We start from the raw sequence: 22,170 nt of genomic DNA on the forward strand, positions 1-22,170 counted from the left end.
GGACTTGGGAACTGTGAAGAGAACTCTGGCATGTCTTGTGGGGTATGCATGGGTGTCTGAGCTGTGTGCTTGTTGTTTAAACAGACAGCTTGGTACTTTCAACATGTCAGTATCTCTCACAATTACAAGTAGTGATAAAGTCAATATCTCCTCCACTTTGAGCCAGGATAGATTGATATGCATATTATTATTGTTTGCTCTCTGTGTACATCCAATGGCCAGCCATGCTGCCCTGTTCTGAGCCAATTGCAATTTTCTCTCTTTGTGGCACCTGACCACACGACTGAACAGTAGTCCATGTGTGACAAAACTAGAGCCTGTAAGATAAATATTAAACTGTCCTTATTCTAGTGTAGATTTACTGTCTCTATAAACAGGTATTTACACAAGTACAGTACCAGTCAAAAGCTTGGACATACCTACTCATTCCAGGGTTTTTCTTAATTTATTGTAAAAATGTTCTACATTGTAGAATAATAGTTAAGACATAAACTATGAAATAGTTTAATCATGTAGTAACCAAAAAGTGTGAAACAAATCAAAATATATTTTATATTTCAGATTCTTCAAAGTAGCCACCCTTTGCCTTGACAGCTTTGCACACTCTTGGCATTCTCTCAACCAGCTTCACCTGGAATGCTTTTCCAACAGTCTTGAAGGAGTTCCCACGTATGCTGAGCACTTGTAATGATTTAACTATTCGAATGATGTCCGGACAGTCGAACTACATGTGTTTTAAAGAAAACCTTTTTATTTTTATTTCAATGGAGACATGCTCACGGGTGCGCTGTGCTCTGCTTGTTTCGTCAGAAGGGTGGGGAGGGGCGAGAGAGGAGCAGGAGCCGGTGTGTGTGTGACAGTCAATATGTGGCACGGAGGGAGAGCGAGAAAGTAGCCAAACCGACTTGCGCTAGTTAGACAAACTTGCTGCTGCCTTACATATCTATCATACCATCTGGTAGTGCCTGTCTTAACTGCATTTAATCGTTGTAAAGAAGCTAGTTAGCTACAGTAGCCAGCTAGCTAGCAAGCAAAAGTAGCAAGGCTAATTGAGGCTATTTTGCTTTGCTCCCAATACTTGGCTACAACAACCCCATTAATATGAAACAACAGCCTACCTGTTGGTTGATCGTTGTAGACTACTCCTTATCATTTAGACAATTAAATTCCTCAATTGCATTTTGCATTGATTAGAAATCTCCCATTTCACTTGCTATGCATGGAGCCTCTGAATGTAGCGCCATTTTGATTGACAACAATAAGAAAAAGCTACACCTGTGAAATGTGTGTAGGTTACCTGTGCCTCTTTTTTATGGGGTGCACTCATAAAAACTGTAATAAAATTGTATTAACATTTTTATGTAATGGTCTATGCTTGTAGAAATGTCACACAGATAATTGTATTTAATTTGAGACAAAAGCCTTAGTTGTTAAAATAGGCCTATATGTTTCTCTCAAATGAATACTCTCCCAAGTAATTCAATACTAATGTCCATGGATATTTTAATAACAGTGCCCATCTCTAAATCAGTCCCTCCAATGATACAAAAATAACCATGTCATTCAGCACAGAGTCAATTTTGTATTTAACCTCAACAAAAAGGTAATACTCACATAAGTTGAAGTACAGTACTTTTATTGCACCACAGATGCATGTGACAAGTACAATAACTTCTCACTATGGTAACACTTTACCTTTTCTGTGAATCTGGTACCCTCACTTTGATAGAATACTTTCGAAAAGGTTCAACATTCGATTGCACTCTGGTTTCCTCATTTATAAAACACCAGCATCATGGTTGTAAAGATGGGGAGAGGTCTGTCCATGATAAAGAGATGCTTAGCTTTTTTGACACCACACTCCACAAAGCAAGTCATGAAGGCTCTAGAATATGATCTCTTATCTTGATTATTGTCCAGCATATGGTCAAGTGCTGCAAAGGACTTAGTTAAGCTACAGCTGGCCCAGAACAGAGCAGCATGTTTTGCTGTTTGTAATCAGAGGGCTAATATCAATAAGCCAGTCTCTCTTGTCTAAGAGTTGAGGAAAGACTGACTTCATCGCTTCTTGTTTTTATAAAAAAAACATGAATGTGTTGGAAATTCCTAATTGCTTGCATTGTCAACTTACACTTACGCCACCAGGGGTCTTTTCACAGTCCCCAGGTTCAGAACATATTCAAGGAAACGCACAGCATTGCACAGAGCCACGATTGCATGGAACTCCCATCTCATATAGTGCCAGTGAACAGCAAACCTGGTTTAAAAAAATACAAAGCAACACCTCTCCCCGATGTGACCTACTTTTTTGGTGTATATACTGACATCCACCAATCAGGCCTTTATGGTAGTGGCCAGATGGAAGCCACTCTTCAGCACCTCTCCCCCATGTGACCTACTTTGTGCGTACAGTGCATTCAGAAAGTATTCAGACCCCTCGACTTTTCCACATTTTGTTACAGCCTTAGTCTAAAATAAAAAAAATGATTCTCAATCTACACGCTACCTCATGACAAAGCAAAAACAGGTTGACATTTTTGGTAATTTATTAAATATAAACTGAAATATGACGTTTACATAAGTATTCAGACCCTTTACTCAGTACTTTGTTGAAGCACCTTTGGCAGTGATTACAGCCTCGAGTCTTCATGGGTAAGATGCTACAAGCTTGGCACACCTGTATTTGGAGAGTTTCTCCCATTCTTCTCTGCAGATCCTCTCAAGCGTTGTCAGGTTGGATGGGGGAGCGTTGCTGCACATCTATTTTCAGGTCTCTCCAGAGATGTTTGATCGGGTTCAAGTGCGGGCTCTGGCAGGGCCACTTAAGGACATTCAGAGACTTGTCCCAAAGTCACTCCTGCATTGTCTTGACTGTGTGCTTAGGGTCGTTGTTCTGTTGGAAAGTGAACCTTCACTCAGTCTGAGGTCCTGAGTGCTCTGGAGCATCAAGGATCTCTCTGTACTTTGCTCCGTTCATCTTTGCCTCGATCCTGACAAGTCATCCGGTCCCTGCCGCTGAAAAACAACCCCACAGCATGATGCTGCCACCACCATGCTTCACCGTAGGGATGGTGCCAGGTTTCCTCCAGATGTGACGCTTGGCATTCAGGCCAAAGAGTTCAATCTTAGTTTCATATGGTCTGAAAGTCTTTAAGTGACTTTTGGCAAACTACAAGTTGGCTGTCATGTGCTTCAGTCTGGCCACTCTACCATAAAGGCCTGATTGGTGGAGTGCTGCAGAGATGGTTGTCCTTCTGGAAGGTTCTCCCATCTCCACAGAGGAACTCTGGAGCTCTGTCAGTGACCATCGGGTTCTTGGTCACCTCTCTGACCAAGGCCCTTTTCCCCCGAATGCTCAGTTTGGCCAGCTCAAGGAAGAGTCTTGGTGGTTCCAAACTTCTTCCATATAAGAATGATGGAGGCCACTGTGTTCTTGGAGACCTTCAATATTGCAGGATGTTTTTGGTACCATTCCCCAGATCTGTGCCTTGACACAATCCTGTCTCAGTGCTCTACAGACAATTCCTTCGACCTCATGGCATGGTTTTTGATCTGACATGCACTGTCAACTGTGGGACCTTTTATATAGACAGGTGTGTGCCTTTCCAAATCAATTGAATTTACCACAGGTGGACACCAATCAAGTTGTATCAATGGAAACAGGATGCACCTGAGCTCAAATTTTAAAGCAAATGGTCTAAATACTTATTTACATAAGGTATGTTTTTTCTTTTTAATAACTGTGCAAAAATTAAAAAATACTTTCGATTTGTCATTATAGGGTATTGTGTGTAGATTGCTGAGAAATTGTTTATTTAATCATGATCCTACACACATGATCCTACACGCTCTTTTCTGCTGACAACAATGAAAATGAATCTGTCTTTAATGCATGACTTGATCTAAACATCAGAAGTTAAAGTGGAATGGTTACTTTCCACATTATAGAGTGGGATGGTTTTTCTGCTGGTGTATCCTGAGGTAGCTCCTCTCTGAGAACCTCTTCCCGCAGTGCGTACAGGCGAACGGCCTTTCTCCCATGTGGACCTTCAGGTGCATCTTCAGCTGGTCCTGGCGGGTGAACCTCTTCTCACACTGGAGGCAGCTGTAGGGTTTCTCTCCTGTGTGGACCCTCTGGTGCCTCTTCAGGTCACCAGCCTGGGCGAAGCGCATGTGACACTGGGTACAGCTAAATGGTTTCTCCCCTGTGTGGACTCTCTGGTGTCTCTTCAGGCTGAAAGAGTGCGAAAAACTGGCTCGGCACAGGTGGCAGCCAAATTGTTTCTCCCCCGTGTGCACCCTCTGGTGGATCTCCAGCTGTTTGAAGAAACTGAAGAGTTTCCCACAGAACGAACACGGGAAGCGCTTCTCTATGGCGATGTCACCTTTACTGATTGCGTCTCTACTACTTTCATTTGTCAATGAGCTTGTATAGCCATTTAGTGTTGAGGCACTGGCATTGTCTGAGGTCTGGTTTAACATTAGGAGAGTTTGAGGAGGATGAAGGCCAGGGAGTGTCTGTGTTGTCACAGGGTCCATGTTCCAGTTGATAGATCCTATAGAAGGCAGGCTGAAGGCAGCACCTGTTGGAGGGTTAACCTGAGGCGCCATCAGTCTCTCTGAATCACAACTATAGGAGCAGGACGGAGCATTGCTAGCCAAGTCTGTATCTGTTCGCTCTCGCTGCATACAGACACCACCTCGTCCCCGCAGACCAAATCTACGCCTTACACTAGTCTCAGCCAGTCTGTTGTCTTGGAGACTAAGTTCGGATGTTGTTTTGTGTTCCACTGTCGGTTTCTGGTTGAGGTTAACAGTGTTGTTCCACAGCCCAGAGTTGAGGACACTGTCCCATCCACTGACCTCCACTATGTCACTTCTGGTCCTGGCTTGCTCGTTGATGTTGTCCCCTGGGCCCTTGGCTGCGCCCATCTGGGTCTGGGAATCCAAGCTGGCCTCCCAGTCTCCTCTGTTAGCCTCCAGCCAACCACCTGCATGAAAAGGGTAGAAAATAGACTTTACAAACATGGCAGAGAAAACGCTATATATTTCGTTTTTTTTGTCAATTACCTGGTCAAGTTCATACATTTATAATGTGTTTTTTTTTTTATGTAAGCATAAGTTGTATTAATTACATTTTAAGAATGAATAATAGCAAGGTGCATCACTATTCCCATTGAAGTATATCTATGCAGGTGGGGCTGCCAATGTTGGGCGATTAGGCCTGGCTTGCAGTCGGCGTTCCAATTCATCCCAAAGGTGTTCAATGGGGTTGAGGTCAGGGCTACACTGTACAGTTGAAGTCGGAAGTTTACATACACCTTAGCCAAATTCAATTAAACTCAGTTTTTCACAACTCCAAACATTTAATCCTAGTAAAAATACCCTGTCTTTGGTCAGTTAGGATCACTAGTTTATTTTAAGAATGTGAAATATCAGAATAATAGTAGAGAGAATGATATTTCAGCTTGTATTTCTTTCATCACATTCCCAGTGGGTCAGAAGTTTACCTACACTCAATTAGTATTTGGTAGCATTGCCTTTACATTGTTTAACTTGGGTCAAACGTTTAGGATAACCTTCCACAAGCTTCCAACAATAAGTTGGGTGAATTTTGGCCCATTCCTCCTGACAGAGCTGGTGTAACTGAGTCAGGTTTGTAGGCCTCCTTGCTCACACACACTTTTTCAGTTCTGCCCACAAATTTTCTACAGGATTGAGGTCAGGGCTTTGTGATGGCCACTCCAATACCTTGACTTTGTTGTCCTTAAGTCATTTTGCCACAACTTTGGACGTATGCTTGGGGTCATTGTTCTTCTGGAAGACCCATTTGCGACCAAGCTTTAACTTCCTGACTGATGTCTTGAGATCTTGCTTCAATATATCCACAATTTTCCTCCCTCATGATGCCATCTATTTTGTGAAGTGCACCAGTCCCTCCTGCAGCAAAGCACCCCCACAACATGATGCTGCCACCCCCGTGCTTCACGGTTGGGATGGTGTTCTTCGGCTTGCAAGCCTCCCCCTTTTTCCTCCAAACATAACGATGGTCATTATAACCAAACAGTTCTATTTTTGTTTCATCAGATCAGAGGACATTTCTCCAAAAAGTATGATCTTTGTCCCCATGTGCAGTTGCAAACCGTAGTCTGGCTTTTTTATGGCGGTTTTGGAGCAGTGGCTTCTTCCTTGCTGAGCGGCCTTTCAGGTTATGTCGATATAGGACTCGTTTTACTGTGGGATATAGATACTTTTGTACCTGTTTCCTCCAGCATCTTCACATGGTCTTTGCTGTTGTTCTGGGAGTATTTATACTTTTCGCACCAAAGTACATTCATCTCTAGGAGGCATACAGCTCAGGAAGGAGACGCGTTCTGACAGCTGCGTGGCCCCATGGTGTTTATACTTGCGTACTATTGTTTGTACAGATGAACATGGTACCTTCAGGCGTTTGGAAATTGCTCCCAAGGATAAACCAGACTTGTAGAGGTCTACAATTTTTTTCTGAGGTCTTGGCTGATTTCTTTTGATGTTCCCATGATGTCAAGCAAAGAGGCACTGAGTTTGAAGGTAGGCCTTGAAATACATCCACAGGTACACCTCCAACTGACTTAAAATCAGAAGCTTCTAAAGCCATGACAACATTTTATGGAATTTTCCAAGCCGTTTAAAGGCACAGTCAACTTAGTGTATGTAAACTTCTGACCCACTGGAATTGTGATACATTGAATTATAAGTGAAATAATTTGTCTGTAAACAATTGTTGGAAAATGTACTTGTGTCATGCACAAAGTAGATGTCCTAACCGACTTGCCAAAACTATAGTTTGTTAACAAGAAATTTGTGGAATGGTTTAAAAACTAGTTTGACTCCAACCTACGTAAACTTCCGACTTCAACTGTATGTGCAGGCCAGTCATGTTCTTCCACACCGATCGAGAAACCATTTCTGTATGAACCTCACTTTGTGCACGGGGCATTGTCATGCTGAAACAGGAAAGGACCTTCCCCAAACTGTTGTCACAACGTTGGAAGCTCAGAATTGTTTAGCATGTCATTCATTGTATACTGTAGCGTTAAGATTTCTCTTCTCTGGAACTAATAGGCCTAGCCCAGACCATGAAAAACACCCCCAGACCATTATTACTCCTCCACCAAACGTTACACTTGGCACTATGCATAGTCCAATGGTGGCGAGCTTTACACCACTCCAGCCGACGCTTGGCATTGCGCCTGTTGATCATAGGCTTGTGTGCGGCTTCTCGGCCAAGGAAACCCATTTCATGAAGCGACGAACAGTTCTTGTGCTGACGTTGCTTCCAGAGGCAGTTTGGAACTTGGTAGTGAGTGTGGCAACTGAGGACGGACGAACTGACTTGTTGGAAAGGTGGCATCCTATGACTGTGCCACTTTGAAAGTCACTGAGCTCTTCAGTAAGGCCGTTCTACTGCCAATATATGTATATGGCGATTGCATACCTGTGTGCTCAATTTTATACACTAGTCAGCAACGGGTGTGGTTGAAATAGCCAAATCCACAAATTTGAAGGGCTGTCCACATACACTATATATACAAAGGTATGTCGCCCTTACCTTGCTCCCCCATCTTTAGTCCACTTAGCAGATCAATACTCTCTGGTCCGTCTTCTATTGTCTCCTCTTTCACCAGCAGCAGATCAGGCTTCCCATCCTCCATGTTGTCTACTGACTGCAAAAAATAAGGATGGGTTTAGTTGACACTATTTGGGTTGGAATTTGATCTTTCAAAGGCATGTCAAGACCAGGGCAGTGACACTCATACTATGAGACAATCTAGGGTGGCGCAATGGTCTTAGGCACTGCATCGCCGTGCTAGAGGCATCACTACAGACCCTGGTTCGATCCTGGGCTGTATCACAACCGGCTGTGATCGGGAGGGCGGCGCATAATTGGCCCAGGGTCGTCCGGGTTGGGCCGGGGTAGGCCGTCATTGTAAATAAGAATTTGTTCTTAACTGACTTGCCTAGTTGAATAGAGGATCTGTCCATATAATCTTATTAATTATGATCTACAAGGCAAACTGATCTTAGATCAACACTCCTGAGACACTGACCTAGTACCATTCAAACAGTAGTTTACAGTGGGCTCACCTCAGTGAGACTGTGTGTGGTCCTGTGCTGCTCAGTTGGTTCCTCTGTGGGTTCAGGAGGAGGTGTAGTCTGGTTGTCCTCCATGACCATGGTCCCCTCAGGGTTCCCCAGACCCTCCTCACACCCCTCCTCCTTCACCAGCAGCACCTCTGGACCCTCCTCCTGGAAGAGACAGATTACACAGACATACAGTTGAACAAGTCAGTGAAAAAATAAGAATAAAACAAGGGATTCAATGAAAATAGTCTGGGTAGCCTTTTGGTCCCAGACTCGGCTCTCCTGTATCACTTGTCGTGAGATAGCAGAGAGAACCGTCTGAATTGGGTGGCCTTCCTCTGACACCGCCTGGTATAGAGGTCCTGAATGGCAGGGAGCTTGCCCCCAGTGATGTACTGGGCTGTACGCACTACCATCTGTAGCACCTTGCGGTCTGATGCCGAGCAGTTGCCATACCAAGTGGTGATGCAACCAGTCAGGATGCGCTCGATGGTGCAGCTGCATAACTTTTTGAGGACCCATTCAAAATCTTTTCAGTCTCCTGAGGGGAAATAGGTGTTGACGTGCCTTCCTCACAACTGTATTAGTGTGTTTGGACCATGATATAGGTCCTTAGTGATGTGGACACCAAGGAACTTCAAGCTTTCAACCTTCTCCACTACAGCCCTGTCAATATGAATGGGGGTGTGCTCGGCTCTCCTTTTCCTGTTGTCCACGATCAGCTCCTTTGTCTTGCTCACATTGAGGGAGAAGTTGTTTTCCTGGCACCACACTGTCAGGTCTCTGACCACCTCCCTATAGGCGTGGTACTCATTTCGTGGTCCACAGGCCCCTTAATTTGCAGCTTGCGGTGATTTTCCTATTTTCCATTCATAATACATAACATTGATACAATTTCAATTCAATGTGTTTAGTGCAGGCCTGAATCACTTCAGTGAATATATATATATATATAGTGTTCCCTGGACTGCAGATAGATGGGAGTATAGCGCAGCTGTTGAACAGAAAGGCCGAAATAGAAGGCAACTGCTCAGCTACAGCAACTGACAGTTTGTTCTAGCTAATTTTGCAGTCTGGTTGACATGGATCGATTTATTGTAAAAAAGAAACTTAAATCTATTGAAAATGAGGAGGAAGAGCTGGAGAATGTGACAGCTATTTAATGAACAACCACTGGAGAACCAGGAAAATCGGGAAGATGGCGGCGGGGAAATGCAGCTAGCTAACGTGGCTCCGTTGGCTTAGAGAAGGATACGGTCGATTCAAGAAAAACAAAGTTCCAAGAGAAATGGACAGACAAGTATTTTTTTGTACTGCATGATGGAACTAGCTCACTTTGTCTTCTTTGCCAGAAGGCAGTCAATTGTTTTAAATGAGCAATTTTAGAGCGACATTTCCAGTCACACCATGCCCACTTTGACAAAACAGATCCACCACAAAGCAACCTCAGAAACAACAAAATAGCACAACAGCAAATGATCGACAGATCTAGCACTGTTGCAGAGAAAACATATGCGATTGCTTGGAGAAACAAGGCGGCGGAGATTGTCAAAATGTTTTTTGGCCTCAGCCGAAATATTGTATGCCGATTTCACAAACAAGGGAGCTATTTTAAAGCAAATTAAGGGACTGCAACTCTCATACTCGACCATAACAAGACGCATAGAAGACGTCGGTATGCAACTGATTACTGACATATCAGTGGCGTCGTGTTTTAGTATTGCGCTTGACGAAAGCCCATTGCCCAATTGTGGGTCCGCTTCCCTCAAAACGAGTCGTTCAGAGAGGAACTTTCATGTTTACTGCCCCTTCTGGGACAAACGAGGAGAGGATATTCTGAAAGCCCTCGTTACATTTTTTGATAATATTACTGGTCAAATCTGACATTTGTGTGCAATGACGGCACCCCAAACATGCGAGGGAAGGAGAAGGGACTCATAGGCCTGATGAGAAAGAGAGGATATTCCCGAATTTGTTACGTTTCATTGTATCATTCATCGTGAAGCACTCGTGGCTAAACTCAAAGACTGACTTACAGAATGTGATGCAGCAAGTCGTGCGCATGGTGAACATTATTATTGCGAGGGCACTGAAGCTCCGGCAATTCCACGAGTTGCTGGAGGAATACCAGACAGAATAAGGCGACTTGATATTTCACAGCGAGGCGAGATGGCTGTCTCGTGGCAGAGTTTTGGAAAGATTTCTCTCTCTCTTCCCTCAAATCTGTGAAGGAGAGAGAGGAGCCAGAGATGGATGATCCACAGTGGATATTAAAGCTGCCTTTTTTTAACTGACATCACCTGCCACCTGAACACTGTGAATCCCCAGCTCCAAGCGAAAGCTACAACTTCTGGCAAGATGCTGTGTGTGGTCACAGCGTTTCAAAATAAAATCACCACACTGTTCATACCTGACAGTTTGTTCATTTCCCAAAACTCAGAGCAGCAGTCACCACATCCTACCCAGACATAGTGCAACATTTTAGCTATGATGCATTTGTGCGTGTGTTGGAAGAGCTGAAGTTGGAGTTTGAGCCAGGATTCGAGGATATCATGGAGTTTTTCAACTTCATTGAGAACCCCTTTCATGTGCCAGTGTTATCTCTGACCCCAGTCATCACAGCCCTCTGTCCTGACCGTGCTGGAATAGAGAGTGAGATGGTGGAGCTGCAGGCAAATGACACATTGCAAGGTGAACTAAGATCAGGTGTTACCCATTTCTGGAGCCTTGTGTCAGACAGAGTATCCACTTCTGAAGCAGTGTGTGCAAAAGGTGACATTTTTTGTCAGCACTTATTCATGTGAAGCAACATTTTCAACATAGAACATTGTGAAACAAACACAGAGAAACAGACTGACCAATGCACACCTGGATTGCCTCACAAGGATAGCAACAACAGACTATACATTCAGAATGAATTCAGTCAAGGAGCAGAAGGGACATTTTCACTCATCCAACTACTGAGGTAACCCTTAAGATGGGTCATATACAGTGGGGGGAAAAAGTATTTGATCCCCTGCTGATTTTGTACATTTGCCCACTTACAAAGAAATGATCAGTCTATAATTTTAATAGTAGGTTTATTTGAACAGTGAGAGACAGAATAACAACAAAAAAATCCAGAAAAACATAAAATTATTTGCATTTTAATGGGGGAAATAAGTATTTCACCCCTCCGTAAAACATGACTTAGTACTTGGTGGCAAAACTCTTGTTGGCAATCACAGAAGTCAGACGTTTCTTGTAGTTGGCCAGCAGGTTTGCACACATCTCAGGAGGGATTTTGTCCCACTCCTCTTTGCAGATCTTCTCCAAGTCATTAAGGTTTCGAGGCTGACGTTTGGCAACTCAAACCTTCAGCTCCCTCCACAGATTTTCTATGGGATTATGGTCTGGAGACTGGCTAGACCACTCCAGGACCTTAATGTGTTCTTCTTGAGCCACTCCTTTGTTGCCTTGGCTGTGTGTTTTGGGTCATTGTCATGCTGGAATACCCATCCACGACCCATTTAATGCCCTGACAGAGAGGAGGTTCTCACCCAAGATTTGACGGTACATGGCCCCGTCCATCGTCCCTTTGATGCGGTGAAGTTGTCCTGTCCCCTTAGCAGAAAAACACCCCCAAAGCATAATGTTTCCACCTCCATGTTTGACGGTGGAGATGGTGTTCTTGGGGTCATAGGCAGCATTCCTCCTCCTCCAAACACGGCGAGTTGAGTTGATGTCAAAGAGCTCCATTTTGGTCTCATCTGACCACAACACTTTCACCAGTTGTCCTCTGAGTCATTCAGATGTTCATTGGCAAACTTCAGACGGGCATGTATATGTATTCTTGAGCAGGGGGACCTTGCAGGATTTCAGTCCTTCACGGCGTAGTGTGTTACCAATTGTTTTCTTGGTGACTATGGTCCCAGCTGCCTTGAGATCATTGACAAGATCCTCCCGTGTAGTTCTGGGCTGATTCCTCACCGTTCTCATGATCATTGCAACTCCACGAGGTGAGATCTTGCATGGAGCCCCAGGCCGAGGGATATTGACAGTTCTTTTGTGTTTCTTCCATTTGCGAATAATCTCACCAAAATGTTGTCACCTTCTCACCAAGCTGCTTGGCAATGGTCTTGTAACCCATTCCAGCCTTGTGTAGGTCTACAATCTTGTCCCTGACATCCTTGGAGAGCTCTTTGGTCTTGGCCATGGTGGAGAGTTTGGAATCTGAATGATTGATTGCTTCTGTGGACAGGTGTCTTTTTTACAAGTAACAAGATGCAGTTAGGAGCACTCTCTTTAAGAGTGTGCTCCTAATCTCAGCTCGTTACCTGTATAAAAGACACCTGGGAGCCAGAAATCTTTCTGATTGAGAGGGGGTGAAATACTTATTTCCCTCATTAAAATGCAAATCAATTTATAACATTTCTGACATGCATTTTTCTGGATAATTTTTATTCTGTCTCTCACTGTTCAAATAAACCTACCATTAAAATTATAGACTGATCCTTTCTTTGTCAGTGGGCAAACGTACAAAATCAGCAGGGGATCAAATACTTTTTTCCCCCACTGTACATGTGATGTAGCCTATTTGATATGTGTATGTATACATTTGTGATGTGCTGTACATCAAATCAATTGCATGTGCTCTATTGCTCTGAATTTTCTCTCAATTGATATTGTTAGAAAAAGTACAAATTAAAGATCTGTGCGGCCCTCAATGATTGTCTCAACCCCAAAAATTGTGAGTAACACTGCTATATGCTGTTTAATCGTCGTCTGTGATCAGGCCTACAATCGTGTTGTAGTCGTGCGTGGCCACGCAGTCGTGGGTGAACAGGGTGTACAAGAGAGGACTAAGCACGCACCTTAACAGCTTATTTCTCTTAAATTTTGTGCACAAACCCCTGTTAGTGAGCATTTCTCCTTTGCCAATCCATCCATCTGACAGGTGTGGCATATCAAGAAGCTGATTAAACAGCATAATTACACAGGTGCACTTTGTGCTGGGGACAAAAGGCCACTAAAATGTGCAGTTTTGTTACACAATGCCACATGTCTCAAGTTTTGAGGGAGCATGCAATTGGCATGGTGACTGCAGGAATGTGTGTGTGTCATATATATGAGTGTGCAATTCTCTTTATTTATAAAGAGACACAGACCACCCCCCTGATCTTACCGGAAGCTGCTGTTCTGTCTTGCCGATGCACAGAAAATCCAGCTAACTGTATATTATCCATGTCCTTGTTCAGCTACGACTCTGTGAAACACAGGATATTATAGTTTTTAATGTCCTGTTGATGGTAGTCTCGAACGGAGCTCATCCAGTTTATTCTACAGTGATTGCACGTTCGCAAGTAGAGTAAAGGCAGATTATCCACTCGTCGACGCAGTCTCACCACGCATCTGGCTCGCCAACCCCTAGAACCCCTCTAATTACGAATGATGGGGATTTTGGCCTGGTCCAGGAAGAACAGTATATCCTTCGTGTCTGACTCCTTAAAGAAAAATCCTTGTCCAGATTGAGCTGAGTAATCACTGTTCTGAGGTAAAGAAGCTCTTTTCGGTCATAGGAAACGATACGTACAAAAAAAGTTAAACAATGCAAATGCACAATTGGTCAGGAGCCCGTAAAACGGTGGCCATCCCCCTCTGGCAACATTCTCATTAATTAAAATACACTGTCGTATTCATGCAGAATAGGGTGAGATGTATACTAAAGAGAGTCTCAATGAGAAAAATGGTTTGGTGAGTTGAACTGAATAGAAATGAAGAGCAGGCTGACATGGTTAAGCGCTTTGCTTGATGTACCGATGGGTTTCATACAACCGCTTTCAACACTGCAGTAAATTTCCTTGTTGGTTTTGGGTCAAATTCAGGCTTAAGTGACCTCTCACACAAGTCCTCCACCTGCAGATCCGAGACCATGATTAAACAGGAGGCTGGAACGGAGCAAATGGAATGGCATCAACCACATGTATTTGATTCCGCTCCAGCCATTACCACAAGCCCGGCCTCCCCAATTAAGGTGCCACCAACCTCCTGTGCATGATTGTGCTTCCGTTGTGGGTGTGGTAGTGAAGAAACCTTCAATAGCATGTAATTAACATATCTTAATATGCAATACCATTTCTCCCGAGTGGAAGAACTGCACTCTGGCGCCCTCTGCATGAAACGGAGGCGTGCTTCACCCGCACCACGCCGAAAGAGTGGCAGAGTCTGCTGAACTATCGGCAACATTTAGACGAGGCGTACTTGATGGTTTCAGACGGCACTCTATCCCCGTTCTTCCAAAGACAATTACATTTTTTTGTTTGGTGGGTGATGGGTGTTTGAACAAGGGCTTAGAATGAAAAGTTACATTTTCTGTTTATTAAACATAAACAAGTTTTAAATACGCCATATGTAACCCACACATATACAGGTCTCAACTACAAATCTCTGTGATAAACTGCATTCCCTTTCTCATTAAAAGTGTCTGAGGGAGAATTTTTTTGTTGTTGGAGGTAATGAAACAGGCATTTGTGAACATCATATACAGTGCCTTCGTAAAGTATTCAGACCCCTTGACTTTTTCCACATTTTGTTACGTTACAGCCTTATTCTAAAATTTATTCAATTGTATTTTTCCCTCAATCTACACACAATACCCCATAATGACAAAGCAAAAATAGTTTAAACATTTTTGCTGAGCACCTTTGGCAGCAATTACATCCAAGTATTCTTGGGTATGACGCTACAAGCTTGGCACACCTGTATTTGGGGAGTTTCTCCCATTCTTTGCAGACCCTCAAGCGCTGTCAGGTTGGATGGGGAGCGTCACTGCACAGCTATTTTCAGGTCTCTCCAGAGATGTTTGATCGGGTTCAAGTCCGGGCTCTGGCTGGACCACTCAAGGACATTGAGACTTGTCCCGAAGCCACTCCTGCTTTGTCTTGACTGTGTGCTTATGGTCGTTGTCCTGTAGGATGGTGAACCTTCGCCCCAGTCTGAGGTCCTGAGCACCCTGGAGCAGGTTTTCATCAAGAATCTCTTTGTACTCTGCTTCGTTCATCTTTCCCTCAATCCTTACTAGTCTCCCACTCCCTGCCGCTGAAAAACATCCCAACAGCATGATGCTGCCACCATCATGCTTCACCGTAGGGATGGTGCCAGATTCCCTCCAGATGTGACGCTTGGCATTCAGGCCAAAGAGTTCAATCTTGATTTCATCACATATCCACACAGGAACTCTAGAGCTCTGGCAGAGTGACCATCAGGTTCTTGGTCATCTCCCTGAGTCACCTCCCACTTCCCCGATTGCTCTAGGAAGAGTCTTGGTGGTTCCAAACTTCTTCCATTTAAGAATGATGAAGGCCGCTGTGCTCTTGGGAACCTTCAACGCTGCAGACATTTTTTGATACCCTTCCACAGATCTGTACCTCGACACAATGCAGTCTTGGAGCTCTACGGACAATTCCTTCGACCTCGTGGCTTGGTTTTTGCTCTGACATACACTGTCAACTGTGGGACCTTACATAGACAGGTGTGTGCCTTTCCAAATCATGTCCAATCAATTGAATTTACCACAGGTAGACTCCAATTAAATTCTAGGACCGTCAAGGATGATCAATGGAAACACGATGCACCCGAGCTCAATTTCAAGTCTCATAGCAAAGGTCCTGAAAAATTATGTAAATAAGGTTTCTGTTCTTTATTTTTAATACATTTGCAAAAATGTCTAAACCTGTTGTCGTTATGGGGTATTGTGTATAGATTGCTGAGGATTTTTTAATCCATTTTAGAATAAGGCTATAACGCAACAAAATGTGGAAAAGGTAAAGGGGTCTGAGTACTTTGAAGGCACTGTAGCCTACATAGTACAAACACAATATAACAGACTTCTTAGGCTTATATATGCCTTATATAATCACACAATGTCTGGATGCAATATTCTACCCAGGAATATTTAACACTGAAATCTGTTACTCTCGTTATTCCAAATGCATCTATGGATCCATTCTGCTGACAATGAAAATGAATTGTCTTTAATGCAAGATTTGATCTAAATGTCAGAAGCTATCGAATGAAATAGAAAGTAACTATGTTATAGAGTGGAATGGTTTTTCTGCTGGTGTATCCTGAGGTAGCTCCTCTCTGAGAACCTCTTCTCGCAGTGCGTACAGGCGAATGGCCTCTCTCCCGTGTGGACCTTCAAGTGCCTCTTCAGATGGTGCTGGTGGGAGAACCTCTTCTCACACTGGGGGCAGCTGAAGGGTTTCTCCCCTGTGTGGACCCTCTGGTGCCTCTTTAGGGTGCCAGCCTCCGCAAAGCGCATGTGACACTGGGTACAGCTGAAGGGCTTCTCCCCTGTGTGGACCCTCTGGTGGATCTCCACCTTCTGGGGGCAGCTGAAGCCTTTGTTACAGAACATGCAGAGGAACCGTTTCTCTTTACTATTACCTGATGTGGCTCCCTGTCCCTGAGCCTGGGCTCTAGCGATGTCGTTTGAGTTCAATACCTGATCGAAAAGGATGTGGCCTTGTGAATTGGAAGGCCCCATCGACGTGGACACTGGGTCACGATCCCTGAACATGTGTAAAGGAGAGTGGGTTGCAACATTTGGATTTGTCTCGAAGCTTTCCCTGTAGTCTAAGAAATCTCTGCCTTGTGAGTGTCCGTCTCCTACGTGATGATCTGCATTCCATGTGAGAGGAACGTCACCCTCCACTTTCACAGTCACTTCATCTACAACCAGACCCTCCCCTTTCTTATCTAGGCACCCTTCAGAGTATACACTACTACTGTACTGGTTCCAGTCCCCTTTAGACAGATCAGTCTGGGTCTCTAAACCCAAGGGCATGTTGACAGGTTCCGTCTCTGTAGTGTAAGAACAAGACAGATCATCACCACCAGTGTCTAACGTATCACCATCTCCAAGGGAATTAACAGTCCCCTGGCTCTGGTGAAATACCGGTAAATACTCTGAGCCTGAAGCAGGAGGAGAGCCCAGTGGCCCCAATCCCAGTCTCTCTGGGTCTGATCTGTGGTCAGATCCTGTGCGTAAGAGCCTGTGTGTTACAGTTAAAGTCTCGGTGTCTGTCTCTGACTTGAGGATGGCCTTCGGTGTTCCACTGACCTCCGTAATGCTGCGTCGGGTCCTGGGCTGGGGCGTGGTGGCGAGGTCGTCCGTAGCTACAGGGGGTGCCACTCCAGCCGCTGCTCCAGTCTGGATGTCTCTGCTGTGTTGCGGGTCGTCTTCTTCAGTCCTCTCCTGCTTGACCAGAGACGATCCTCCAGGACCTGCAGCCTCTGCATCTGCAGACTGACAAGAAGAGAGGAGGTTATTACAGGTACATGAGTAGAAATCGATAAGGATGTCTCACAAGCTCGCCTATGGCAAATAAATTACGATGTACATCAGTTGAGGCTGCTGAGGGGAGGGCGGCTCATAATAATGGCTGGAATGAAGCAAATGGAATGCCATCAAACACGTGTTCAATAACATTCCACTACAGCCATTACCATGAGCCCGTCCTCCCCAATTAAGGTGCCACCAATCTCCTGTGATGTACATGCAAGTAGGGCTGTGACAATACTAAAACTATGCCATAACGAGACAAGAGGCCCTGGAAAAAAACTTGAACTATTACAAATTACTTTTTATTTTAGTTTACGAAAATGTGACCACACGAGAATTCCATATGAGGCTAATTTAATTTGACATGAAGCTCTTTTTCATCAGTTTTGTCCAATCATAAGCAATAAGCATGCAAGCAGAATATTTAATGCAATCCTCTCATTATAAGTATTGACATCTTTCAGTTGCGCGATCTGATTGAGCTGATCTCTCCCACACAGCTCCCAGGCGGCCTCTTCAGTCACTTGTCAATCTTTGGACACTTCACTTGTAACTAACCTCAACTAGAAACAATAATGTTTACACTCTCTCTTACTTTCATGTAGGCTATGATCTCATCAAAAGCTCTATTTTCCCCATGTACACTGTTATTCATTCATCTGTTGGATGTGGTCTCGCACGGTCCGCAAATGTGAGTTGCGGTTGCTTTTTTCCTATGGGAAAAACAAATGCTATTTGTTGAATATTAGGAGTACAGTAATACTTCTGGCATTTCTGGAAAGCTCCAATTCTCAGCTAAGGAAACCACTGTTATTTACCCTCTTGACAGTTATGATGGGGAGAAAATCAGAGCTGTAAATTGTTTAACCTGTAGCCAAGGCTGTATAGTATATGGTTGATTAAGGCTAGCATTGGTTACAATCTGCTACAATATCAATGTTGCCAGCTAAGGTATAGAAGGGGATAGTATACGTAGTTGTATAAGGCTATCTGAATGTGCACATGACGGAAGTTAGAGGTAGCCTAAATATTCATTATTTAATAGAAAATAACGTACTGACTTACGTGACTAAAATGGCTGTGACTAAGGGAGTGGAAGCTAAACTCAGCAAAAAAAGAAACGTCCCTTTTTCAGGACCCTGTCTTTCAAAGATAATTCGTAAAAATCAAAATAACTTCACAGATCTTCATTGTAAAGGGTTTAAACACCCATGCTTGTTCAATGAACCATAAACAATTAATGGACATACACCTGTGGAACGGTCGTTAACACTCACAGCTTACAGACGGTAGGCAATTAAGGTCACAGTTATGAAAACTTAGGACACTAAAAAGAGGCCTTTCTACTGACTCTGAAAAACACCAAAAGAAAGATGCCCATGATCCCTGCTTATCTGCGTGAACGTGCCTTATGCAAGGAGGTGTGATGGTCGGATTTGCGTGTATCGTCAAAGGAATGAGCGTTACACCGAGGCCTGTACTCTGGAGCGGGTTCGATTTGGAGGTGGAGGGTCCGTCATGGTCTGGGGCGGTGTCTCACAGCATCATCGGACTGCACTTGTCATTACAGGCAATCTCAACGCTGTGCGTTACAGGGAAGACAGCCTCCTCCCTCATGTGGTACCCTTCCTGCAGGCTCATCCTGACATGACCCTCCAGCATGACAATGCCACCAGCCATACTGCTCGTTCTGTGTGTGATTTCCTGCAAGGCAGGAATGTCAGTGTTCTGCCATGGCCAGCGAAGAGCCCGGATCTCAATCCCATTGAGCACGTCTAGGACCTGTTGGATTGGAGGGTGAGGGCTAGGTCCATTCCCCCCAGAAATGTCCTGGAACTTGCAGGTGCCTTGGTAGAAGAATGGGTAACATCTCTCAGCAAGAACTGGCTAGTCTGGTGCAGTCCATGAGGGAGAGATGCACTGCAGTACTTAATGCAGCTGGTGGCCACACCAGATACTGACTTACTTTTGATTTTGATCCCCCTTTGTTCAGGGTCACATTATTCAATTTCTGTTAGTCACATGTCTCTGGAACTTGTTCAGTTTATGTCTCAGTTGTTGAATCTTATGTTCATACAAATATTTACACAAGTTAAGTTTGCTGAAAATAAATGCAGTTGACAGTGAGAGGACGTTACTTTTGCTGAGTTTATTATGTGCATGATGGAAGTTATGTTAGAGGTTTGTATGAACTGTTAAATAAAACTACAGTGACTAAAATAGGACTAAAATGACTGACTGAAACTAGGTCATTATCAATAAAATAAGGTGCAGAGAATTCGATTTACCTGCTGGGGGGCAAGGAGACCCCCAGCTCTGCTAAAACCATTGACAACTGCGTGCCATTTAAGGGATTGTTAAATAAATGTTATGTGTTTGGTTTTAATATCATCACCTTGAAGACTAAAACAAAATATAAAATAGGTGACAAAATTAAAGGTGCTACACATGAATTCCTCTCCCCCATGTGGAAGCTAGATGAATTGCAACAGCACTAGGCTACATTCAAAACAAAATCTCTCCCCTCCCCCACATCCCATTTCTGTGTAACATGATGGAGACTCCTTGAGCTTGAGCCTTTCGGTTTTGGTCCACTAGCTTCAAACAGCTGTAAAAACTATATATTTTTTGTAATTTAAAAGTTATTTTAACTAGATGGTACAATGATTCCCTACACTATTCAGTGCTTTTTTTTCCACACATTAAATTAACAGTGTAGAGTTTTAGCAAACAGGAAATGAGTGGTTTCTCCATTGGACGATTGCGCCGGTTTCCAATAAATAACACAGCCAAAGTCAAAACAGCTTTCCCATTTTGATTGTCAAATATAAATTCTGCATTTTAGAATGCGATTTTGTATGTGCTCAAATGACTTTATTTGTTACACAATGCACAAATTCTATGTATATTACCTTAACACTGGCCTGTGAGGATACCAGTATAGCAATATTTTTCCCAAGGGAAAAATTAAAACACCACGCACACTAAACTCTTTGGTCCTTTAAAAACCTGCTGTATGTAAAATATTGTCTGCTATTGCTAGAAAAATAAATAGATATGCCTGGATGACATTATGTTTGTTTCCAAAATTAGGGCTGTTTTCCTAAATAAGTTAAATACTAATGAGTATCGCGATACTGGTAGCGTCCCGGTATGTAAGCAAATAAATAGCTGAGGGGAGCCTTTCTGAAATATACTGGGCGCATTTTATGTACTGTAATCTAACCTCTATCATGATAACATGCTGGGTTGCGGTTCCACTCTCGTCATCAACAGTGATTGGTTGGTCATCTCTCCATGTATTGTGTCCCGCTGGCTTCACAAAGCTCCTGTAGCCTCCAGTGAGATTTCCTTCACCTGAGAGTGATTGGGGGAAAAGAGATGGTTAGGTACCGTCAATGCTCAACACTACATTGTACAATATTGACAGTTTTGACACGGTCTAGAATTGGCAAGAATGTAAGGTAACACTTCACATAATTTCTTAATATACTACTTACAGATCGATTGATTATGTTCCAGGCATCTTATTGTTTTCAATTAGTAAATCATAGTAAATCAAGAATCTGATTAGAATATGATAGTGTCTTTATGCAAGTTAGTTAAGTAATGGCATTCTATCCAAAAACTGACTAAGACCCAATTCTGTTTAACACATCTAAAGTCACATGTGTAGATGTGAACGGTGCGACAGGCCTTCTGCAAAATGTACCTCTTGCCATTCCTCTGTATCGGTCGAGGGACTTGACACTACTGGGGAAACTGGCGAGGACGCGGTCTGGCGTTGTCCTCTCTGCCCGCTCCCGTGCCACCTTCAGTTCCAGTAGCTGTAGTTTCCTCCGTAATGCCCTGTTTTCTTTCTGGCTTTGAGATATTTCCAAACGAAACACTGCATAGTCGTCGTCTACAAGTTTACAAACCTCTACCACGGCGGCATTCGCTAGCACCTCCATGATGGAGGCTATTTGAGTGTGAAAAACCATACAGTTAGCCATTGTTAGCTAACATTAGCAGCTAGCTAATGTTACCTTGATAAAATATCAACCAAGTCCCGTCTCCAACGCGACTTAAAGACTACCCGGGATAATTATGTTATAATGTGCAGTTAAGAGTCATATTTTGAGTTCCAATGTGTTAATAAACGTCTAAATAACAACAATAAAAACGCTAACATGGAAGTTGTTCATGGTCACTTCCGTTTACACTTATTCGTCACTGGTTCTTAAATGGCGGTTGGCAACCAACTTTTAGTGACGCCTTACCGCCACCAACTGGACTGAAGTGTGGAACAGAGACAGGGAATGTCTCAAATTTAACTTTATCCAATTAAACCGGGCCTTCTCCCTAAGGAAATTGAATACATAATTCAAATACAATATCACCTTAAGGGTTTCCTAACAATTCAATTAAACTTGGCTCTTCAATACCATTATTCCTAATAACAAATAGTCCCTTTCCCTCCAATACCGATGGCATTGAAATCTAATTTGTTCTACTGTCTCAATTTCCTCCTGGCAGTGATCACACTTCCCAGTTGGATGTTTCCCTACTAATTTCAAAGTGCTGTTGAGCCTCATGGGTCCCAGTCCCAGCCTTGTGATTACGTTTCCCTCTCGAACCGAGGAACTCCCTGCCCTCACCTTTTCCTGGATCTTATGCAGGTGTCCCTTTCCATCCCTATTCCACAACTCTTGCCATTTTGTTTTTTACCACTGCTTTTA

The 22,170-nt window shown here is 43.6% G+C and overlaps 1 protein-coding gene across 1 annotated transcript; it reads right to left on the bottom strand.

Moving 5' to 3' along the window:
• Positions 1-1,619: 1,619 nt before the first annotated feature.
• Positions 1,620-21,767, bottom strand: LOC123723694 (uncharacterized). Its single transcript, XM_014195006.3, has 6 exons — positions 21,162-21,767; positions 20,676-20,806; positions 17,228-17,413; positions 8,128-8,289; positions 7,592-7,706; positions 1,620-4,991 (listed from the first exon to the last, which is right to left on the bottom strand). Exons 1-6 carry the CDS (start codon positions 21,442-21,444, stop codon positions 3,943-3,945), a joined length of 1,926 nt encoding a protein of 641 aa, XP_014050481.1. The 5' UTR covers positions 21,445-21,767; the 3' UTR covers positions 1,620-3,942.
• Between the last annotated feature and the right edge of the window lie 403 nt (positions 21,768-22,170).

This window comes from Salmo salar, chromosome 04 (assembly GCF_965601325.2).
Source record: "Salmo salar chromosome 04, fSalSal1, whole genome shotgun sequence".
NCBI lineage: Eukaryota > Metazoa > Chordata > Actinopteri > Salmoniformes > Salmonidae > Salmo > Salmo salar.

What these genes read in the sequence shown, in the direction of transcription:
- LOC123723694 (XM_014195006.3), bottom strand. Translation starts at nt 21,444, where the DNA reads ATGGCTAACTGTATGGTTTTTCACACTCAAATAGCCTCCATCATGGAG. An exon ending in CCCGACGCAGCATTACGGAG is followed by an intron (nt 8,290 to 17,227) that starts GTCAGTGGAACA and finishes TGTCTCTTCCAG; the next exon opens with GAGGAGGGTCCAGAGGTGCT. An exon ending in ACTAAAGATGGGGGAGCAAG is followed by an intron (nt 4,992 to 7,591) that starts GTAAGGGCGACA and finishes CTTTTCATGCAG; the next exon opens with GTGGTTGGCTGGAGGCTAAC.